The sequence below is a fragment of the Sinocyclocheilus rhinocerous genome, unplaced genomic scaffold, assembly GCF_001515625.1.
Source record: "Sinocyclocheilus rhinocerous isolate Xijiao unplaced genomic scaffold, SAMN03320098_v1.1 scaffold2083, whole genome shotgun sequence".
NCBI classification, from domain to species: domain Eukaryota; kingdom Metazoa; phylum Chordata; class Actinopteri; order Cypriniformes; family Cyprinidae; genus Sinocyclocheilus; species Sinocyclocheilus rhinocerous.
Window position 1 is genome coordinate 507,435 of NW_015666157.1, and position 21,204 is coordinate 528,638.

The following is a 21,204-nucleotide window of genomic DNA, read 5'->3' on the forward strand; positions in this document are numbered from 1 at the left end:
AATAACTCTTCAAAGAAACACATCTGATCACTGGCTGTGTTGCCGGTTTAGGGAAGGTAACATAACAGCTCTCAAATGGATAGAATGGGTTAAATGAATGGCCAAGTGTTTAGTAAATTAGATATTTTAGACATGAATCTTTAAAAAAAAATACACTCTTGCTATTGCTCATACATATAATTTTCTACTCAGCTCCTCAGGTTTTATATGGCCAACAAATTTAACTTACCGCTTATTTGAACAGATGTTTCTAGTGCTACAGTCTTCAGTTTAAGTGGTTTTAAGTCACTTTATAGAATTTCCATCCCTGCCTTACACTGTGCCAGAAAGTGACCCTAAATGTTATTTGCTAAATTGCTGGTTTTGGTAGGATTTTTTCGCCATGGATTATTGAGGGAGGAAAAATTACTATACATCCCATTTTTAATAAAACATGTTTTGTTTGTTTTTAAAATAATTATAGAATACAAATGACATAATAATGCCAAGAAAACAATTTGAGGACAAATACTGAGAGTCCATTTTATACATTTAACTGTTATCAAGTGTAATGAGAAGGCGTTTTAATAGACGTTATCATAATCTTTTTTCTTTCTTAATCTCCATGTCTCAAAATGTTCATTTGTTATTACAATTCGAAATATGTTTCAAAAACGTTAGGAGTCGGTTAACAAAATAACTAAACGGAACAATAACATTAGTAATACGTTTTCTGTTTGCCTTGTAAATTTTTGGGGGATTTATACACGCCCCGCCTCCTGTTTAATATGCAGCCCCGCCCTGGTTAATTATTCAGCAATCCCGTTCTTCCTTTGCTACGCCCCCTCATTAATTTCAACACGCTTCCAGCCCACTAGTACAACTTTTGCTTTATTATTTCGCGGCCATTTAGGGAGACTGAATGTGATGTGGTTTTCTGGTAGAGATTTTGATGAAAAGAGTCTGGATTTCTTTACTGCACAACTTCAGAAAGTATTTTATTCTTTTAGTCTCATAAAGACCTCGTAGCAGGAATTGGTGATCTTTGCTTGACTTGAGCCGTTTTCTTAAAGGCGATCAGACACACGGCACGTCATCCTCGGTTCAGTGCCACTCCCGAAGGATTAGGTTGTTGGAATATGGAGCAAACCCACTAAGCAAGCACGGGAGCGGGAGTCCTCTGAGTGCGTGGCCGAGTGGGTCGCCCCGTGTCCGGCCTTACGTGTGCTGGAGATCCCGCTAATATGGGATGTGGACTACGGAAATTGGAGGACCCGGAGGACAGCAGCCCGGGGAAAATCTACTCCACTTTAAAGAGACCACAGGTCGAGACTAAAACAGACTCCGTGTACGAGTATGTGCTACTGGACTTCAGTCTGGAAGGTACAGATCAGTGGAGTAAACAAAGATTTTTATGTGATGTTCGCTTACAAAAAAAAATTGCCCTGGTAACCATAGTTTCCTACAAGTTGACTTAGTATTAGTTAACCCTTAAAAGAGAAACGCGGTAAAAACTGTTCTGAAAGCTTTTTAGAGTATTCACAATAACTACAACTATATGTATTTATTTATTTGCAGAAACTTATTTAGCATGGTACGTTTTTATTTTGCAAGGGTGTAAAGAATAAGAGCTCCAGTTGTTAATTAGGCTGTCTCAAAACTTAGCAAGTGGCATGTGTGCCAGTGATGGACAAAAATGCTGTCTGGGTAGGCAGCTCACTATGATTTGAGTCAATACCATGTCTTCACTTATAAAACTTGTGGCATGATGAATCTTGGCATGTGCGTCCTGGAGTGTGTGAGAGCGAACGTTTTACCCAGCAACAGCGCTGGAGCTTCATCACGTGTGGAAATGGGTCAGGAGGGTTTTCTCTCTATTAACGGCGTCTGAGGCGCACAGACAGACGGCAGCTCACCCGCTTCTGTTCCACAATATGACATTCATACTCACTGACTCCCTCTGTGCAACCGTTTCCACTCTCTGAATTTCTCATTAGCGCCTCATTCTTGGTTTGAAGGGACCATGCGCAGTCTATTTAGTACTGCCCACATTCATCGTATGTAGAATTAATGTAGTATAGTAGTGATGTGTAATTTTGCCTGGAGGAGAAAGGGATTGTTTCAAAGTTGGTGCGGGTTTCTGTCGCGAACCAGCCCTGAGAGGGAAATGGAAAAACCACTCAAAAACCCGTAGTTGAGAAAGAAAATCTAGAGTGATCACAGAACGCTGTTAGCATGAAAGGCAACATCAGTCGCTCCACTCCACTCATGTACGGTCCAGACCGTATTTCAGTCTGTGCGTTGAAACTGAAAAATACGCAAACTTAACTGGCCAATATTTGTTTTAACAGACATACATTTCACTAAGGTATCAACAGAGTAAAACAAAGTAAATTTAAGTCTCTAGTGTCGTATCCTCCATAGCGTGAAAAATGATTAGTTTCCAACAGTTATTAAAAGAAAAGATACTTATTCCAACAACAGGGTTGCTTTCATGAAAGCAATCTTTTACTCATTCCGTTCCAATCCATTTGTTTTTGACATACATTTAGAGTAGGCTAGGTTTCAGATCTGAGAAGGGTTGGTGCACTTTTAGATAATGCTTCTTTAACAGCAACAGAATACAATAGAAATGTAGTAGCCTATAGACAAATTTAGTCAAAATGATATACAGTCAAACCAAAAATTATTCAGACACCAGATATAATTTGATTTTTTTTTTTTACTAGTGGGTGCCGGATAGTTCATAAATGTAAGTGAACTGTGACATTATACCCAAAAATTCTTCATACATTGGACTACCAGTAAAATTTGGGATCATAAATATTCAGACACTTTGACCTGACCATGTTTTGCTTAAGTGTTTTTTCTTTAATTGATAATGTGATCTTTTTACACCACAGACTGAACAAAATTAAGAATTGCTTGGTAATTGGTTGACCTAATTTAGTATTATCTAATTGTGTACTTAAATTTAACGGCTGAATAATTTTTGGTTGATTGTAATCTATTACATGCCTTTCTATCAAAGTTATGTGACATTATCAAGATGAATTTGTTCTAACACAGTTTAACTCTTCTTGAGTTCTTGTGATATTTTATTACCATTTTCTAAACTGTGATATAATGCGAGATGTTGAAGGTGTCTGAATAAATTTTGGTTTGACTGTACATATCTCGATGGTCACACTCATTCACCCCCCACCCCTTTGAAATTTGAAATCTTTGTTTTGTGATATAGTATATGTTGAGTATCCAGGTAGTGCTTGGAATGTGAAGCGTTTTCACAGGTCGCGTGTCTCCACCTACCCAAGCCTCAAATCCATCACTTTAGAATATTAAGAGGAAAACCAATTACTACCCAAAAACTGACCTTCCCCTGGAAGTGTTGTCACCTGGTCTCAAAAATCAACATGCATCAATAATATTAGAACAATAAATCGTATGGTAAGGCAACACATCTTCAGATATTGTACCTTTTCCTCTGAACATAAACATGTCTGCGGCTGTGGGAGTGAGTCAACTGGCATGTCAGTTCATCCTTCATTCCAGCCTTTCATTCCTGAGAACACCTGGTGTACAGATGCCTGAAGCGACTGTGTTTGACACTGCTCACCGGAGCGCTCGCATTACTTAAACAGTTTCCAGGCTCCTTCGTGTTGCTCTGACTGTGTATTGAGTGTAACCTGTGAGTTACAGACAAACACCACCTCTGCTGTGTTTGTGAGTTTTGTTTTTTTGAGTTAAGGTGTAGCTGTACTTCGGTTCTTCTTTGCAGCCATGTGCGAGAACCTTAGCTTGGCATGCATGTACACATTTCTCTACCTAAAATTATGGTAGGGCTGACCATGAAGTTGATACAGACTTTGTATCGCTTGTAAAAATACCACAGTTGTTGTATTTTGCATACTTTATGCATTCAATGTGTCTTGACATGAGTTGCAGGTCAAGACAGGATCCAAAAGGTTCCAAAAGATGCCAATGATGCCATAGAAAAACAATTTGGTTGTTCTTAAAACAACCTCAAAAGAACCTTTTAACCCCCCTTTTTAAGTGTGAAGAACAGTGTAATCTTTTTTTGCAATGGAAAGTTTCTGTTGATGTTAAAGATTCTTCATGGACCCAAAGATGGCATTAAATAACCTTTATTTTTAAGAGTGTTGTAACAAGGAAATGAAATTAAAATGCAAAATTTCTAAATGAAAAATTTTAGTAATACCTTTTGTGTTTACAGGAATTTGCTTAGTGCTTAATTTGGGCATTTGGTTGTAGAAAGCCAGCTGTTCTTGTTGCAGAGGCAGACCGAATTTCAACTGGTGGCCTTAATCTCTGCCTTGGATCAGTTTCACTGCTGTCGGCTTAAAAAAATAGGGATTCGCTTCAGTAACATCTCAGTTTGGCCTTAAATCACCACTTGACATACCTTCATCAATTGTCATTTCCAATAACGAAATGTTGTTCACCCAAAAATAAAATTTTCATCAAATGAAATGAAAAGGAGTATATGATGATAATTTAAAAAAATTGTTATACCCAGGGCTTTTTTATGTTTTTTTGTTTTATGATTTTAAATGTTAGTATTCAACATTATAGTCAGAGCTAGGGCTGTGCAATTAATCTTATGCGATTGTCATGACTAATCACGGAACCGGCTTTACTGACTAGATGCGCATGACAATCGCATGCGATTAATTGCACAGCCCTAGTCAGAGCATTGAATTATAAATATTTTAGTGACAGTTTAGTGGTCGACTGATATTGTCGTGACATGAATATGACATTGGGCAAAAGCATGAAGCGCAGCACAATTTGACATCGCGCGTCTCAATGAAGCTGAACTCCCCTCCTGTCCGCATTCAATTCGCACGGACCGACCATCATGCAGAGTACACGCGATTGTGCAGGATACAAATGGACACTTCATAAGATCTCACAGCTGGATTCGACTAAGTTTGCAAGGCTTTTGAAATTAGATGTTCATTAGTCATTCAAAGATTTGTTTAAATTGTATAAATGCGTATTTGCTGAATGCTGACGGCAAACGAGAAAGTATTATAATGTTTGCCTTACTATTACTAACAATATATAAGCAATCGTTATAATACTTTTTTTGTATACATTTTAATTCCTTTGTTTAACAGTTCTATCTGAGTATTAGACCGACTTCGGTCCGTGGACAGAACTGTTAACGACGACAGCGAACAAGAGGGAGAATGTGAGCGCACTGTGTGTTCAGGGGCCGTCAAAATCAAAGTCCCGCCACGAACGCATCGGCCAAACAGAAAATCGGCCTTGTTGGCGATATATCGGTCGACCACTAATTCAGTTCAATTTGATACTCCTCTACGGAAAAAATCCACTTGCTCCATGCGGTGGTGTATTGGTGTAATCTCCTTTTTGGCTAATCTCATACTGGCATGCTAGGGGATTTGAGTATACAAATGATTTTCCTGATATATGTAGCATATTACATTTTAAGGAACAAATACAACTAGGCTCTGAAAGTTCAGTTGATGCAGTTTAATTTAGCAAAACCAATCAGGTTGTCTCATTGCTTGTGACTGAAATGAACTGCTATGACCTTGCAGTATTTTGCAGCGTGAAAACATTCCTGTTTCACAGAAACGCACATACAAAAAAGAAAAGGAACAATATTTTGCATAATGAAAATAAATCCTGTGTTTAGGACCATGAAAAATCTATTGCATTGAATTATTTTTGATTGAAGTTAAGCATTTAAAAAAAAAAATTAAAGGGTTAGTTCACCCAGAAATGAAAATTCTGTCAATAATTACTCACCCTCATGTTGTTCGAAACCCGTAAAACCTTCGTTCATCTTCGGAACCCAAATTAAGAGATTTTTGATGAAATCTGAGAGTTTTCTGAACCTGCATAGATGGCAAGGGTTCTACTACTTTTTTGTGCAAGGAAAACAAAAATAACGATTTTATTCAATGATTTCTGGGACAGTCCTTTGCCATTATTGATGCATTATCAATCCCTTTAAAATAGGCACAATTCTGTACAGTAGATACTAGCAAGATATATAAAGCATCTTTTAGGAGAATACCACAGAGCAAAATAAAAGATATTTTCCTTAATGCAAAACATCTATCTGGAAATTTTGCTCACTTTGTCATTTACCACCTTTCCTTCACACTCTCAAATGGTCCATACACAATACTTTTTTTTTTTTTTTTTTTTTTTGTTGAAGAAATTTCATGTTGCTGTTTTTCTCCCAGTCTGTCCGTTTCTCATTTTCCCTATGAAGCCTTCACGTTCAGACTCTTTTCCTTCTGAGTTTTAAAAAAAAAATCTGTTCTTGATTCTCCTCTTATAAACAACGTGTACACACACACTCTCTGTCTCTCTGGAGAACAGAGGCCTCTGTGTGTGTGTGTGTGTGTGTGTGTGTGTGTGTGTGTGGCTCTTCTCAGCCCCTGAGGACCATCGTGTCTTTGACGCTTCTCTAAAGCTCAGGTGTGAGGGACGGGCCTGTCAAAGCCACAGACACTGCTGGGATGGTGAGAATTTAAGGTAGCTGCCAAATCAGACTTGGATGAGAGTAGACAATTCATTTTCCTTCATAGCTGTTTACCATTTGAGAATGAGTTTACAGGGCGAAGATATTTGGTCTGAGTTTTCTCAGACTCCAATTCTGTTTGCTGGTCTGCCCCAGTGTGGGAACCGGAGGACTGAATGTTTGTGCGAGTGTGTGTGTGTGTGTGTGTGTGTGTGTGGTGGAATGTTGTGTTTGTGAGGCTGAGTGTGTGTGTGGCGTGGGGCCAGCCCTCCCTGTGAACAGCAGCTCTTTGTGGACACAGGAAGTGTGTTGGGGGTTGGGGAGAGGAGGGAGACATCAGGGTGATCTTCTGTCAGAGGCTGCAGACAGGAGAAAGAGAAGCCAACTAAACGGTAGCATGCTATCGAAGAGCCGCTTAGAGAAACCTTAACATAGGCTCTGTTCCCACACCTAGTGGACGGTCTTGCTGTTTGCTGCCTACATAGACAGCATCCTGAGTGGAATGGAATATGGAAATGTAATGCTGAACATGGGTGGCAGTCAATAGTCTTTTTTCATAGTAATGCAAAAAAAGTGCAAATATTAGGTAAACTAATTTGATTACAGATTGTTAATATATTTTATCACTCCTTTTTTGGTGTTTTATAATTGATTCCATAAAACTGACAGTTTTCACGTTAGTGCAACAATTTTGAATCAACGCTGAATACACTACCATTCCATTTATATGTGTATGTTTTTTTTTTTTTTTTTTTTTTAAAAAGACATTTAATATTTTTATTCAGCAAGGATCAATTCAATTTGTCAAGTCACAGTCAATGTTTCAAATAAGCATTTTTAAATAAATACTGTTCTTTTGAACTTTCTATTAATATAAGGATCCTGGAAAATGTATTGATTCCACAAAAATATTATAACTGTTTTCATCATTGACAATAATGAATGTTACTTGAAATGTTACTTATTTGAATGATTTCTAAAGGATCGTATGACACTGAAAACTGGAGTAGTGGCTGCTGGAAATTCAGCTTTGCCATGACAGGAATAAATTACATATTGAAATATATTTAAAATAGAATACATTTATTTTAAATGGTAACATATCATAACATTACAAATTGTTTACAGTATTTTTGGTCATTTTAAATGCGGCCTTGGTGAGCAAAAACATTCAAAAGTCTTACTGACTTCAAACTTTTGAACTATAGTGTACATGTTATGTTTAGAACAAAATGTAGTATAATCTGCGATGAACCGTCAGGCTCGTATGGGATTCTTTTGAATGATAGCTATATGATGGATATTGCAAATTAAAATGGGTGCTTTATAAAGATTGTCCTCAATCTGATTGGTTGTCTCTACACAATTTTCAAGAGTCATCCAATTTCCAAAATCCAGTTTCATGTTTACCCACCCCTAAAAGTCACATGAAGGTAACCGTGATTGGTGGCTTTACATGTCAATCAGATTACTCTGTTGTCTAAATGGGTCATTCTTGGCCAAAATAAGCTACGAAAAGTCTATGCACATAATCAAAATGCCGGTTTTATGAGACAATCTGTAGCTTCATAATATTTTCATAAGGTATTAAGTATATTAGCTTATCTTATATGGTGGTTTCCACTGAGTGTATTGTGAGTTTTATTTGTGCTGTGTTCCACAGGCAGTCGGCCTACGGTGCAGTATCTGTCCTCGCTGTGCGAGCTGCCCCATGCCCTGCAGTCCTACTACACCCAGGGCTATGTACTGGCCGCCCTGCATCCCATCATCCTCTCGGTGGGCCGGACCCGCTTCCTGCCCTGCAGCCTGCTCTACCGGGCCATTCTGGTCCGCCCACGATCCAGGTAATGTTCTCCATGACAAGGACTCCGTACCTCAACACTGCACCCCAAAAACCCCACACCAGCTCCTTCCAAGTAAATAATTAACTTTTAATGAGTCAGCATGAATATTTAATGAGATCATAGTGGGAGGTCAGACAGTCTAGCTGGAGTGGGCGGGGCTTGTGTGAAGTCATACTGGGATATAGATGTGGGTTAAATTTAAGTTAAAAGAAGCCCCTGACAACAGTGTGGTTTTTCAGTAACCAATGAGAACCTGCAAAGAAGCAGTGGAGGAACAGGGCAGGCTAGACTATGATGATGTAAATTATTCAAAAGTAAAGTCTGGGACAGTTGTAGTATGTTAATAGTGTTGTAGTGTGAAAAACATTGAGCTGTGTAGTGTGTAATGCCAACTCCTATGAAAACTCTATGATTGATGTCTGATTCTAGTGAGCATTAGCTTGAATGCACTTTTAAGCAACAACAGTGGCAGTGAAACCTGCAAAAAATTGCTTTCTCAGGCAGAGCCATCCAGGCATATCCACATCCATTGTTTGCTTGACTTCCTGTCTACTAAGATGCCTCCATCTGGTCATTTCTTGAAGGAAGGCAGCATAGAAGTATCTTTGTGTCCTGTGATATCTGAAGCTCACTTGAATGAGTTGTAAATCATTAAATGTGTTGTTTGAAACCAGTTTTCTTTGATGCTGGTTTCTTAGGGTTAAACATGTCGGCATTTTTATACTGTGCTAATGGAGGACATGTCAAGAATAGCAAATGTCAGCAATAATAAAATATGCATAATGTTTTCATGCAGCGAGTTTAAAATGCATTTCCTTAATTGATGTGTTTCTGTTTGTTTGTGTTGTGTGGTTGCAGTAATCATGCAGTGCCAATGATTGACAGCTTGCCAGTGTTGCGAGTGGAGGAGTGGCCACTGCCCGGAGAATCTCTGACCAGTGACACCGTGAGACTGCTCATAGACAGGGTCTGTGTCTTCATTTCAAATGCTTTTGTCTGTTGTTCATTTTCTTTTTTTATATCATTTACAGTGGTCAAGTTTTCATTTATGTATTTATTTATTTTTGCCAGACCTCTTGGGTTGTTAGTAGTGTTCGACCAATATTGTTTTTGTTTTTTTACAGTCGATGCCGATATCTTGGAGGGCGGAGTGGCTGATATGAAGCCAATATAAAATTATTTATTTTAATTTATATTAAAAAAAAATTGAAATTATTTGAATGTAAAAAAAAAAAAGACATCTTGATTCTTTAATCCTATTAAAATATTTTTCACAAATATTTAAAATGAATGTAAAAAAAAAAATGACATCTTGATTCTGTAATCCTATTACAATATTTTTCACAAATATTTAAAAATATATTATAGATATTAATATAATGATTTATTTTAATATTTAAAAAATTATTTGAATGTAAAAAAATATATATACATGTCCAATAAACATGACATCATCTTGATTCTGTAATCCTATTACAATATTTTTCACAAATATTTAAAAATATATTATAGATATTAATATAATGATTTATTTTAATATTTAAAAAATTATTTGAATGTAAAAAAATATATATACATGTCCAATAAACATGACATCATCTTGATTCTGTAATCCTATTACAATATTTTTCACAAATATTTAAAAATATATTATAAATATTAATAAAAAGTAAACACTATAACCTGAATCCTATTTTTTTTTTTTTTTCTCAAATAAAGCCAAGGTAACGCTCATTTTAAATTCAGAATGCTGACGGTAAACGTGAAAGTATTATAATGTTTGCCTTTCTATTACTATATTAATATAAAAGCAATCATTATAATAGTTTTTTGGTATGCCTTTTAATTCTTTTGTTAAACAATTCTGATTATTAGACAGACTTCTATCCATATTAGACAGAACTGTTAAATTGTGTGTGTGTGTGTGTGTTTGGCCATTCTCAGCACTGTCAAAATAAATGTCTCTTCTCAAACACAACGACCGAACTGAAAAACATATCGGCCGATGACGATATCTGAAATTGTCAAATATCGGCAGATATATCGGTCGACCACTAGTCATTAGATCAGGTTTTTAGTAGTCTTGCCAAAATTGTGGCCCCACCACACGGCTTTTTTAAGAGTCGTGCATTTTTATATTTACTTGAAATGATATTTAGATTTTTAATTGTTTAAGTTTGTAAATTTGCTTTACAAAAAGAAAATTAGATAAAGGCTGGAATACTCCACCGATTTACAGTCTAGAGAAGTTGACACTAGTTGCTGAAAGTCAGCGCCAGTCTGCATATTTGAGTTGACAGATTTAATTGAAAATCGAGTAGTGTGTGTGTGATCCTCAGTCATTTGTATAATGTATACAAGTAGTATACTATCATAGTGTATAATGCCCAGTTTTCATGCTGAGGTCTTTCTCTTTAAAAAATCCAAATTTCTTTTCCTCGTGATGGAATGTTTAAATATGGTTTCATATCACTAACCAGGTGTGTTTTGTGTGTGTTTGTCCTCAGGTGAACAGCTATGCCAGGGGTGGTGTGCGGTTTGTGGGGTCAGTGCTCCAGCAGGCTGGAGGAGGGGGGTGTAATGGTAGGGTGCCCAGTCCCAGGAGGGGCTGCCGTTCCCCGCCCCGCACCCCACCTCGCACACCACCTGGAGATGCAGATCTAGAGGGCCGTGGCTACAGCCCAGGTGAGATGTTCCTCTAATCTCATTATGGACCGTCTGCAGTTTAACTTATTAAACCATTTTAAAGGGGTCATATGATGCTGCTAAAAAGAACGTTATTTTGTGTATTTGGTGTAATGAAATGTTTATGCGGTTTAAGGTTCAAAAAACACTATTTTCCACATACTGTACATTATTGTTTCTCCTCTATGCCCCGCCTTTCTGAAACACGTCGATTTTTACAAAGCTTGGGTGAAACTCACAAAGAACTCCTATTTCACTCCGGAATCAAATAGGAAAATTGTATTTGGCATGTGAAGTTTTGTTTTTTTGTTTTGTTTTTAACCATGTTGACAGATGCATTGGTAAAATAATAACTAGACGGTGTAATTTTTAATAACCTTAATCAGACTAATGAACTCTTTGCTTTTTTTTATTTTTATTTCTTCCTCTTCAGTTTGTCTTGAGTGGTGTCAGTTTGATTTGGTTTAACCCAGTAATGTCTTTGTCCTCTGTGAGCCACAGTGTCTCCTCACCCTCTGGGCATCATACCAACCTCTCCATTCTCCATGGCAACCATTTCGGGGCCACATGTGAGATTAAGTTCAGTCAGAGGCTGTTAGTGTCTTAACACGAGTACTGTACCTCATTTATCTGCCGTTACACTTATTAGTTATGGTAGATGGACTGATAGTTTGACCTATTAAAAATGGTGTCTAAAGCAATGATCATTGCATGACTTATTTTGCTGAAATATGGCAAAGATTGAGGTTGCATTGGCCTGCATTGGTCATACAAAACATGTGAGACTCGCTATCATTTTCAGACCTGAGGTTGTTGGTGCTGTTTCACTCCTGGGCTCCAGGATGTGCCCCGCTGGAGTCGCTGGCCTGCTGTTACCACCAGGGTGCGCTGTCCATGCGCGTGTCCAGGAAGGGTCAAGTTGTCAGTGCCCTGGAAGCTGATTGGCTGGAATTGACCGCAGCTTACTACCGCAAGGGCTGGTCATTGGTCGACTCCTTTGTATACTGGGACACGCCTAAAGGTAGTTCTTGGACTTATTTTTGACTCATAATTTGATTCCCTGAGCTGGTTGTTTTTTCGGCTGAAATGTGTTTGTGAAAGGAAGATGTCAACATCCTCTTTAGCTCTTCCGAAGGAAGATTTAAGATTATGATAAGGAATTAACTGTGTTTTTAGCAAACCAGACCCCATGTCATGTTGTTGTTTTTTTTTTCTCCAAGTATACCTTTTCATTCTCAGAAGTCATCTTATAATCTCCATCTTTATTCATCCTTCACATCTCTCTATCTTTAACCAAAGCCATGTTTCCCTTCTCCTGTCTCCCATCAGAACTAAATTTAGAGCTCACGTCCCTAACCTCACGACCGTGCTTCCTGTTTCGCACCAGACTAATAGGAGCTAAATCAGATGTGTGTGTGTGTGTGTGTGTGTGTTTGAGACATCTGGAGCTAGTAAATTTGGACCATTAAAAGCAGTTTACAAAGTCGCTCTATAATCTCACTCACTTTCTTCCCATGTAATATGTTTCCATATGAATACAGTATTTACTGTGTATACTGTGTGTGTGTTTATTTGGCGGTCATTTGGAATACGCAAGATTTTAAATAAAAGAAATCTCGTTCTCACCAAAGATGCACTAGAATACACTAGAAAAAGTAACACTGGGAAATATTACAGTTAAAATAACTCTTTTCCTTTTTAAAATGTCTTTTATTCTTGTGATGTTATTCATTACTCCAGTCCCAAGTATGACATGATCTTTCAGGAATCATTCAAATATGCTGATTTGGTGATTTCTTATTATTACCAATGTTGAAAACGGTTAAATATTTATTTGTGGAAACATGCTTTTTCAGGATTGTTTGATTTAATAGAAACTTCAAAAAACAGCACGTTTTTTTAAAAATGGAAATCTTAAAAATATCTTTACTGTCAATTCTGATCAATTTGATGCATCCTTGCTGAATAAAAGTGGTATTATTGTTATTTTTAAATCTTACTAACCCCAAACCTTTGAACAATAATATACGTGTATGTTGTCTACCTGTATATATTATAAAGGATGTATAATTTAATTGAAGAAAAAAAAAATCTCTGTAATGTTCCCAGTGTTTGCTCTGTAATCTTTTATCCTCTCACATGTTGGTGCACATGGATTTATCTTGCTGTCATACAAGTAGTTCAGTTTCATTATCTTTTGTAGGTCATTGACACACTTCCAGCACTGACTAAATGAGACCTACAAATTATGTCTCTGTGGTTCAGTGGGTGAAAATATAGAATAATCAGAATAAAATGGTCTCTTGTATTATAAACAGTCACTTTTATCATTCAGATTGGAGTAATAATGATAAAAGGATGCATTTGAATGATTAAATTAACATTCAGACACATATGTACACATCTAGACAAAAAAAAATCTAGCCGTGAATTGCCATTGACTTGCTTCTCCAGTATAATGTAGATTTTTAATGGTTGTTTTTACAGGTGAGCCAGTGCCCAGGTCTCTAGAGGGGCTGTTTGTCTATGAGGAGAAAAGCACAGCGCCACCTGCCAATGACACGATTGTAGTGGAGCAGTGGACCGTTATAGAGGTGTGACTGCATGTATGAAATGTCTAAAATGTGTCACATTAACACATGAAGGAAGTTTAGTGTGTGTGCCATTTTGTGTTGTCTTTTATGATTTCCTGTTTGGGTCGCAGGGTTCAAATGTAAAGACAGACTATGGTCCTCTGCTCCACACGTTAGCAGAATTCGGCTGGCTGCTTACCTGTGTGCTGCCCACCCCAATTATTCGCCATGACAGGTGGGGCCCTCACAGTGCAAGCCATATAATCATGTTTCTTTACACCCCATCACCGTATCCCAAGCTGACTGCTTTTCTTTTTCTGCAGTGAAGGGAATCTCGCCACCAAGCAAGTTGTTTTCCTGCAAAGACCCGTCAAGGGTCAAACGGTACCACAGCACAGTCAGGTACCTGTTTGCTAATGTAATTTTAAACAATTACATTTGCAAATCTGTTGCTTTTCTTGTTATTTAGTCTATAAGACATATTTAAAGGACAGAATTGTCTATTTACAGTCTATTTTTGTGAGGAAGACTAACTTTTAAAGTGATAGTTCAACCAAAATTAACTTTTAAAATAACATTTTAAAATAATTGAACAACCATTTACAAACCATTGTTATTTTAATATTATATATATATATATATATATACACACACACACACACACACACACACACACACACACACACAATTATTGTATTTATTAGTATATTGAATTGGCTTTTATTTGTATATTTTCGATTTTTATTTTATTACTTTAGTAATTTTGTGCTTTTATTAGTTTTTAAAATTGCTTTTTAGGGTTGATTCAGTTTTATTTCTGTTTTAACTCTTATTTCAGTTTGTTGTCAAGGCAACTCCTCGTTATTTAGTTGATCTTGAATTACTAAAATAACTAAAATTAATTAATAACTTAGGCATTTAAAAAAATCTAATAAAAATGACAAATCTATAAATTTACTAAAACAAACTAAAATGAAAGTGAAAATATAAAAATTTAATTCAAACATTAACAAAACTACGGTATATTCGTTTATAAACGATACTAAAATAAAATGTCTAATTTGTTTAGATTGATTCAAATTTTTTATATTTTATTTTAGCTTTAAAACGTAATTAACAATAATAATGTAAAAAAATGTAAGAATACAAATCCATTAAGGACATAAATTTTTTGTTTTCTAAAGTTTCCCAAATATTGCGAGATTTTATGACATGTTATATTGTATCTCAACCCTTTTGTTTTTGTTCCTGAAGGGATCTACACGACGAGAGGTGTGTAGTCAGTCTGTGAGTCGAGGTGTGGATGAACTGCACACAGAGCTGTCGTCTCCATGTTCAGGGGGAATCGGCGGTTTCCCCGTGTTTGGAGGGGGGTATCCCAGTGCACTGTCCCATTTAGATGAGGGAGGATTTGAGCCAGACGATGGGGCTGCAGAAGTCACCTGTATGTGATGGACCTACTCAAAGATGCAATTTATTTTTCAAGTTCTGTCAGAAATCTTTGACGATTGAGAGCGGCAACTGACCTAAAATTGACCACATCACCAGACCACAAGAGATTTGTGTTCCTGTATTAGAAACCGACTCCTAGTACTTTTAACATTTTGTAAATTATTTTTTAACAAGCCGTAACGTATCATAGAGGTTGGTTTTATTTACTCTTGAAAGCAAAGTTTGTGTGCAATGATACTTTGATACAGAGTATCAAGATAGCACTGAAATTCACAGTTATTTGCATCAACAGTATTTCGCAGCACTTGCACAATACCACGCTCAGTTCACATCACATTTGTCTCATGATCAAACACCAACACAATATTTTCCTCATCACTGTGAGTGTCCTTCCTCACTGTTCATTTTTTGCTGTTCTTTTTCCTGTTCCTGTTATACTCCGAACCAGCTGACAGTTCAGTTGTTTGTTCTAACACCTGCAACGGTTCAACGTGTCCAAACAGTCCCTCTGCAGACGTTTACTTGGTGTGCAGGTTTGCATTTTCTTGCAGAAATGTTCCAGGACTTGGAGTCAAAACATCAGAAATGCTCCATTTAGTTTGGGATGCCAGTGTTTAAGGGAAATGCATATGCACTGTAAGCCTACAGCGCTTCAGAATGGAATTCAAGAACTAGCCTGTACTAAACACAGAACTTGATGCTGTAGTCTGGTTTATCAGATCTGTGCCATGTGTTCAAGTGGTGCTAAAGCTGAATTTGTATGTTAATCTCCTGGGAATTTCTTCACACTATCTAAAAGGGAAAAGGTAATACACTTCGATTTGCATGTTAAGTGGCAGCATTTCAGTTTAATAACTGCTATGGGACTATGAGCAGGGTACTTTCTTTTGTTTGCTATAAACTGACTAGTTCTCCTCAGCTTGGTGGTCAAATTCGATTTATCGGGCTGTATTTTTCAAACTGAGCTGCAGTGGTGCTGCTTGTGCCACATTAGAATTTTTGTAGAATTAACCACGTTAAGGGTTGTATTTTTCATGTCTTACATTGCCTTGACAATGTTTATCCCTCTTCGAGGAATGGCAGAATAGAATGAGCACATTTTAATTTGCAAAACAGACTATCAAGCTGCTGTAAATGTTAAAGCCATGGTGAACCGAATGAGATGTTTCTTCAATCCCAGAAGCTGAGCTCAAGCGGTTTAACATTATATTCTAATATACCAGAACTGATCAGTATTATTTACCAACTGTAGTATTTGTATGCGTTTCAGACAGTTTTTGTAATGTTTTATTAAATGGGTATTTACCTCATATTAAAGTGGATGTTTGTGTTGTCACTTAGCAGTCGAGCATGGTATATAAAGCGAATGCATAAGCGTAGACTAGGTTCAAGTCTTTTATTAACAATTGACATAATGAAAATACCATACATTTGTTTACTTAAAAAAAAAAAGGGACAAAGTGGGCCGGTTAAGAGCCCTCCACCCATGTAATAACTTAACAACGAGGGAAAAGACAGGGTGAATATCACCAGACTCGTTTATAGTCGAGGGAGGGGGGGAAAGAAAGGAAATTCTTATTGGTTAAGCAGGATTTACAATGGAGATGGAGTGAGATATGTACAAGGAGCAGCTGATGTAACGTTTTGATTGTTACAGCTGAATGATGACATTTGGATCAAATTAAGCATTAGTGAGTGGAAAAGTAACATATGTCAAATGACTAAAGTTGTACACCTCTGCTGTCTGGATTCTAGAGGCTCAAAATGCACAAATACAGCTCAGGCGTCACTCTCTCCAGCAGTGGCACTCTGGACTTCCTCTTCCAGGATGGGCACGATGAGGTTGTCCTTAGACATAAGGTTGTACTTCATCACGAAACGAGTGAAGCGGTGACACAAGAAAGTCTCATTCTGTGGGAAAGAGATGATCTTTTGATCAAATGTTTCTATCTGATGCGGTTTTGATTGTGCTTTTTAGCAAGCTGTCCAAAGATGCCTCCTACTGACCACTGCAGGAAATGCTGTTTGAATGAACAGGAGTTGCTTTGTCATGACCGCTGGTCTTTATCATGCTTAACATTCACTTTAAATTAAGTAATGACTCCAAAAACTCTGTGAGCTGCTTACTTAGACATGAACCTCACAGAAATCTCATTAATGACCAATTGGAACCTTTCTTAATGGGCAGCAATTCCTGATTACAACTGCTCTGTTAAGCAGAAAAATATACACAAATATTTAAAACAGTTTTATGATGGAATAATTTTTATGACTGAAGTTCAGGATTGTGAAATGATGCTTAAATAGGCAGTAGGTTTTGGAGCAGAGCTGATAATGTTTTATGAAATGTATGTGCTTATGACTTACATAAATGTTCTTGCTTACCTCGTACTTGTCAAAAATCTGGCGGTGGTGAAAGTAAGCATGGGAGAAGATCCTATAGATGCGACGGCAAACCGAGCCCAGTTTGGCCACAGATGATTCCTTAATGCTGACACTATATGGAAAGCAGTGAGAGGATCAGCGGTTACAGAAGACAGCAATAGCCTGTTTACAGCTAGAAAATCCTAGAAATGAACTTAGTAATGCAAGGGTGCACAAATCTGCTCATGAAGGTCTTCCTATGTACTTGAGATCCAACTTCAATTTTGTAAAGCGCTTTTTACAAAACAGCTTACAAATTCATGATGTACTGCATTTATATGAAGAAAAAGCTGTATTTATTTATAGTAGTTAGAAGTTGGAATAATTAAGTCATCATGCGGTGATATGGAGCTCTGTAAGGGTTGAAAGGTATGAGCTGCATAAGGTTTTAATTACAAAACATAAAAAAAAAAGGCTATTTACTAGTTATATCACCCACCCCTAAACAAGGGGGAAAAAATGGTTTGGGGGGTCCATTAAAAACTCCAATTTGGTTGTGTTCAAGCAGTGCTGGAACTAAATTCCGCAGGAAAACAGATCTCCAGAAGGAGCACTGAACACCCCTGCTTTAATAGATGTTCAATAACTCACCGGCTGGGAAAATACTTGTTGCTGTTGAGAAGACACGCAGCTCCGTCGAGAGTGTGCCTCGTGTAGTCAATGGCAGGGCACTGTGAGCCACCGTAAACAAACAAATCAACATAAGACACAATCATCCATATTTTAGCTTCAGTCTGTTAAGAACTTCATTAGGGCTGCAACAACTGATCGATAACAATCGATGAAAATAATCAACTAATTTGATGATTAATTTAAACACATTCTGTGCATGAAAAACAAAAATAACATCTGGATTTTTTTATCTGATTAATCAAAAACAATCTAGAGATTATGCAGCCCTAAAATTCATACATGGGCACAACTTCTTTTTTTACTATAAAGCTAATTTCAAATGCAAACTTCAAAAGGTCACAGAGACACTCACCTCTTTGGGAGTCTTATGGGCAGCACACAGAAAGATCCACTGCTCAGTGGCAGTCATCTGGGTACACGTGTCAGGATGACACTCATTCTATGGAGCAAAGACATCACACATCATTCTACTGTCTTCATAAATATCTGAAGACAAATGTAAAGACAACCTGGTATGTGACAAGGAGACGTACTTTACTTTTTTTACATTAAAAGTGCAGTGCAGAGTGCAGACTATGCGAGTTATTTGTGATATAACAGTGCGATAAAGTGTAAGAAATATAATTACCTGCAGTTTAACTGCTAAGCCATTGAGCTCCAAACAGAACTGTCTATATGTATATACAGAACATAATATTTACAGTTTACACAATACAACAATAACTCCCAAGACACAGCAACAAAGAGCATCTGCCATCTGATAAACATTTTGTAGACCAACTTTATATTGTCTTTAACTACTGTGTACTAACATTTAAATAAATATTACCCATTGTGTTCATACATGCTTTTAAGTTGTATGTATATTTTAAAAATATTAAATTCTGTAATTACATGGATAATTAGACTGTTGACCCTACCTCTCAACACACCCATAAACCTAACCGTGCTACAAAACTGTATCTCAGCTCAATAGCAGCAAAAGCAATTTGCAATACAACTAACAGAAATCACCATTTTGTCATCAAAAACTATAAGCTATGTGTCATTACAACACTAGATGATGTGAAGGACGTTCATGTGAAGGAGGTTCAGACTAATAATATACCTGAGATGTTCATATTTCCACACCCCCTCATCCTGTCCCTCTGGAGGCTCCATAATCTTCTCTATGTTGGAACAGTCTGAACGGATGTTCTGCTGGATATACTGAAATGCAAAAAACAACCATTTATTCACAATATAAAAACACCGAACAGAAATGAACAAAATGACTTCAAAATGTAATGATCTTCAGCAAATAACTTCAATCTGTTCCTCATATAAAGATACTGTACTACTTAAAGGGCATTAGAATATGGTGCAAAAATCACATTGACAATTGTTACAGTGTTTTTTTTTTTGTCACTTTTTGGAGCTTGACATCCTTTGGCCACGGTCTGGAAGAGAGCAACTCTCAGAAATCTTTAGTGATTCAATGAAGTAAGAAAACAGTCACCTGTTGCACTGCCAGTGTGCTGTCCATCTCTTCAAAAGACTCATCAGACCAGTTGTAGAAGTCCTAATAATGAATTAAACAACCAGTTTTTAAAACACATTAATAGAAACAACACTAGAATATTTAAGACAGTTCAACCACTGTTAAACAATTATTGACAGTACATGTGTATTACACACACACACACACACACATATACATACATATATACATATATATATATATATATATATATATATATATACACCAAATCTTTTAGACAATTTACAACTGTTTCTACGTTGTTACCATAGTTTGTACCTAACGTTACCTATAGGTACAAAAAAAAAAAAAACATGGTAAAATGTTCCAATGGTTATGTAAATTTCTTTATATATTAGTGACTGAACGCAGCAGTGTATAATACCTTAAAGCTGTATGACTCTGACATACAATCGTATATCATGTTAACTATGTTTTAAATAATAATTTTATGTATTTGAGCATCAGCAGTGATGTTCAGCCGGGTACTGCTAACGTTAGCTGACTGCTGTTTGCCAAAAAACTAGATCGTGAAAGCCTGGCATTTCGGACGCTTCCTGCCTCATACTTCACTACACATACAAGTACTTTCAAAAAGAACATAAATCCTATCATGAATTAAACTGAACAGGATATTCAGCTAAAACCCTCCATTTGAGAATCATTCGTTTTCTCGGCTAACTGCTAGCTTAGCTCCTTAGCATATCTGCAGCTTCCGCTCGCAGGAGAACAAATCGTTTTTTATGTAAATATGACATTAGAATATACTCTACGAACAGATTTGAGTTTGTAAAACGCTTTCAAATGTAATTCGCTGTTCATTTTACCTTCGCCTTGGTGCCTGGTCTATTCCTCCTCAGAACAGCTGTGCCCTCCGCCATGACCATCTCGACAGATTTAGAGTTTGATTGACAGCGCGCCCCCAATGGACGAGTAGAGCTACTACAGGAGGAGCTCAGATACAGTGACCACAACAAATACTGTGCAAAACATTTTCACAATTGTCAATTTCACAATGTCTTAAAAGTATTTATTTTATTTATAGTATTTTTTATCATTTATTTTGAACTGCATTTTAAACGGTTTTATTTGACCTGGGGCCTGTTGCATTAACACAGCCAATACGTAAATACTTTATACTGTGTCTTAAGAACTAGTCTGACCAGCTAGCGGTTAGCCAAGGGATAACCAGTCTCACTTTTATTCTCAAATTTAAATCAAATATTTTAAGCAACTGCATTAAAAAAATGTTATAACCAGCCTTTAAAAAAAAAGATGACTGTAATAAGCTGTTTATGCAGCTGGCCCCTGTGGGGAAACTCCAGGTGGCATTAGGTGGCTAATTTTATTAGCCATGAAATTTATTTTTTTTAAGGACTCAAGGACCATTCATATTTTTTTCTTGGCACTTACATTTTTTTTAAATAATAGCCAAGCTTCAAGCAATAGCCAGTGAACCAAGCTTCTCGGAGTGTACTAGCAAATTTTCATTTCTTTCTTACATCTATTCATTAATACTGTATATGTTTCCCTATTGATTATTCTAAATCATATCAAATAAGAAAACGCCAT

The 21,204-nt window shown here is 36.9% G+C and overlaps 2 protein-coding genes across 2 annotated transcripts; one reads left to right on the forward strand and one right to left on the reverse strand.

Moving 5' to 3' along the window:
* Positions 1–857: 857 nt before the first annotated feature.
* Positions 858–16,081, forward strand: LOC107731757 (raftlin-2-like). The gene is made up of 10 exons (XM_016542925.1): positions 858–972; positions 1,053–1,362; positions 8,166–8,346; positions 9,205–9,313; positions 10,854–11,031; positions 11,834–12,052; positions 13,519–13,625; positions 13,736–13,839; positions 13,928–14,006; positions 14,859–16,081. Exons 2-10 carry the CDS (start codon positions 1,224–1,226, stop codon positions 15,054–15,056), a joined length of 1,314 nt encoding a protein of 437 aa, XP_016398411.1. The 5' UTR covers positions 858–972; positions 1,053–1,223; the 3' UTR covers positions 15,057–16,081.
* A 357-nt stretch (positions 16,082–16,438) lies between these two features.
* On the reverse strand, positions 16,439–20,573 carry LOC107731758 (MOB-like protein phocein). The gene is made up of 8 exons (XM_016542926.1): positions 20,460–20,573; positions 19,612–19,674; positions 19,222–19,322; positions 18,742–18,784; positions 18,466–18,552; positions 18,072–18,151; positions 17,442–17,553; positions 16,439–16,967 (listed from the first exon to the last, which is right to left on the reverse strand). Exons 1-8 carry the CDS (start codon positions 20,517–20,519, stop codon positions 16,836–16,838), a joined length of 678 nt encoding a protein of 225 aa, XP_016398412.1. The 5' UTR covers positions 20,520–20,573; the 3' UTR covers positions 16,439–16,835.
* Between the last annotated feature and the right edge of the window lie 631 nt (positions 20,574–21,204).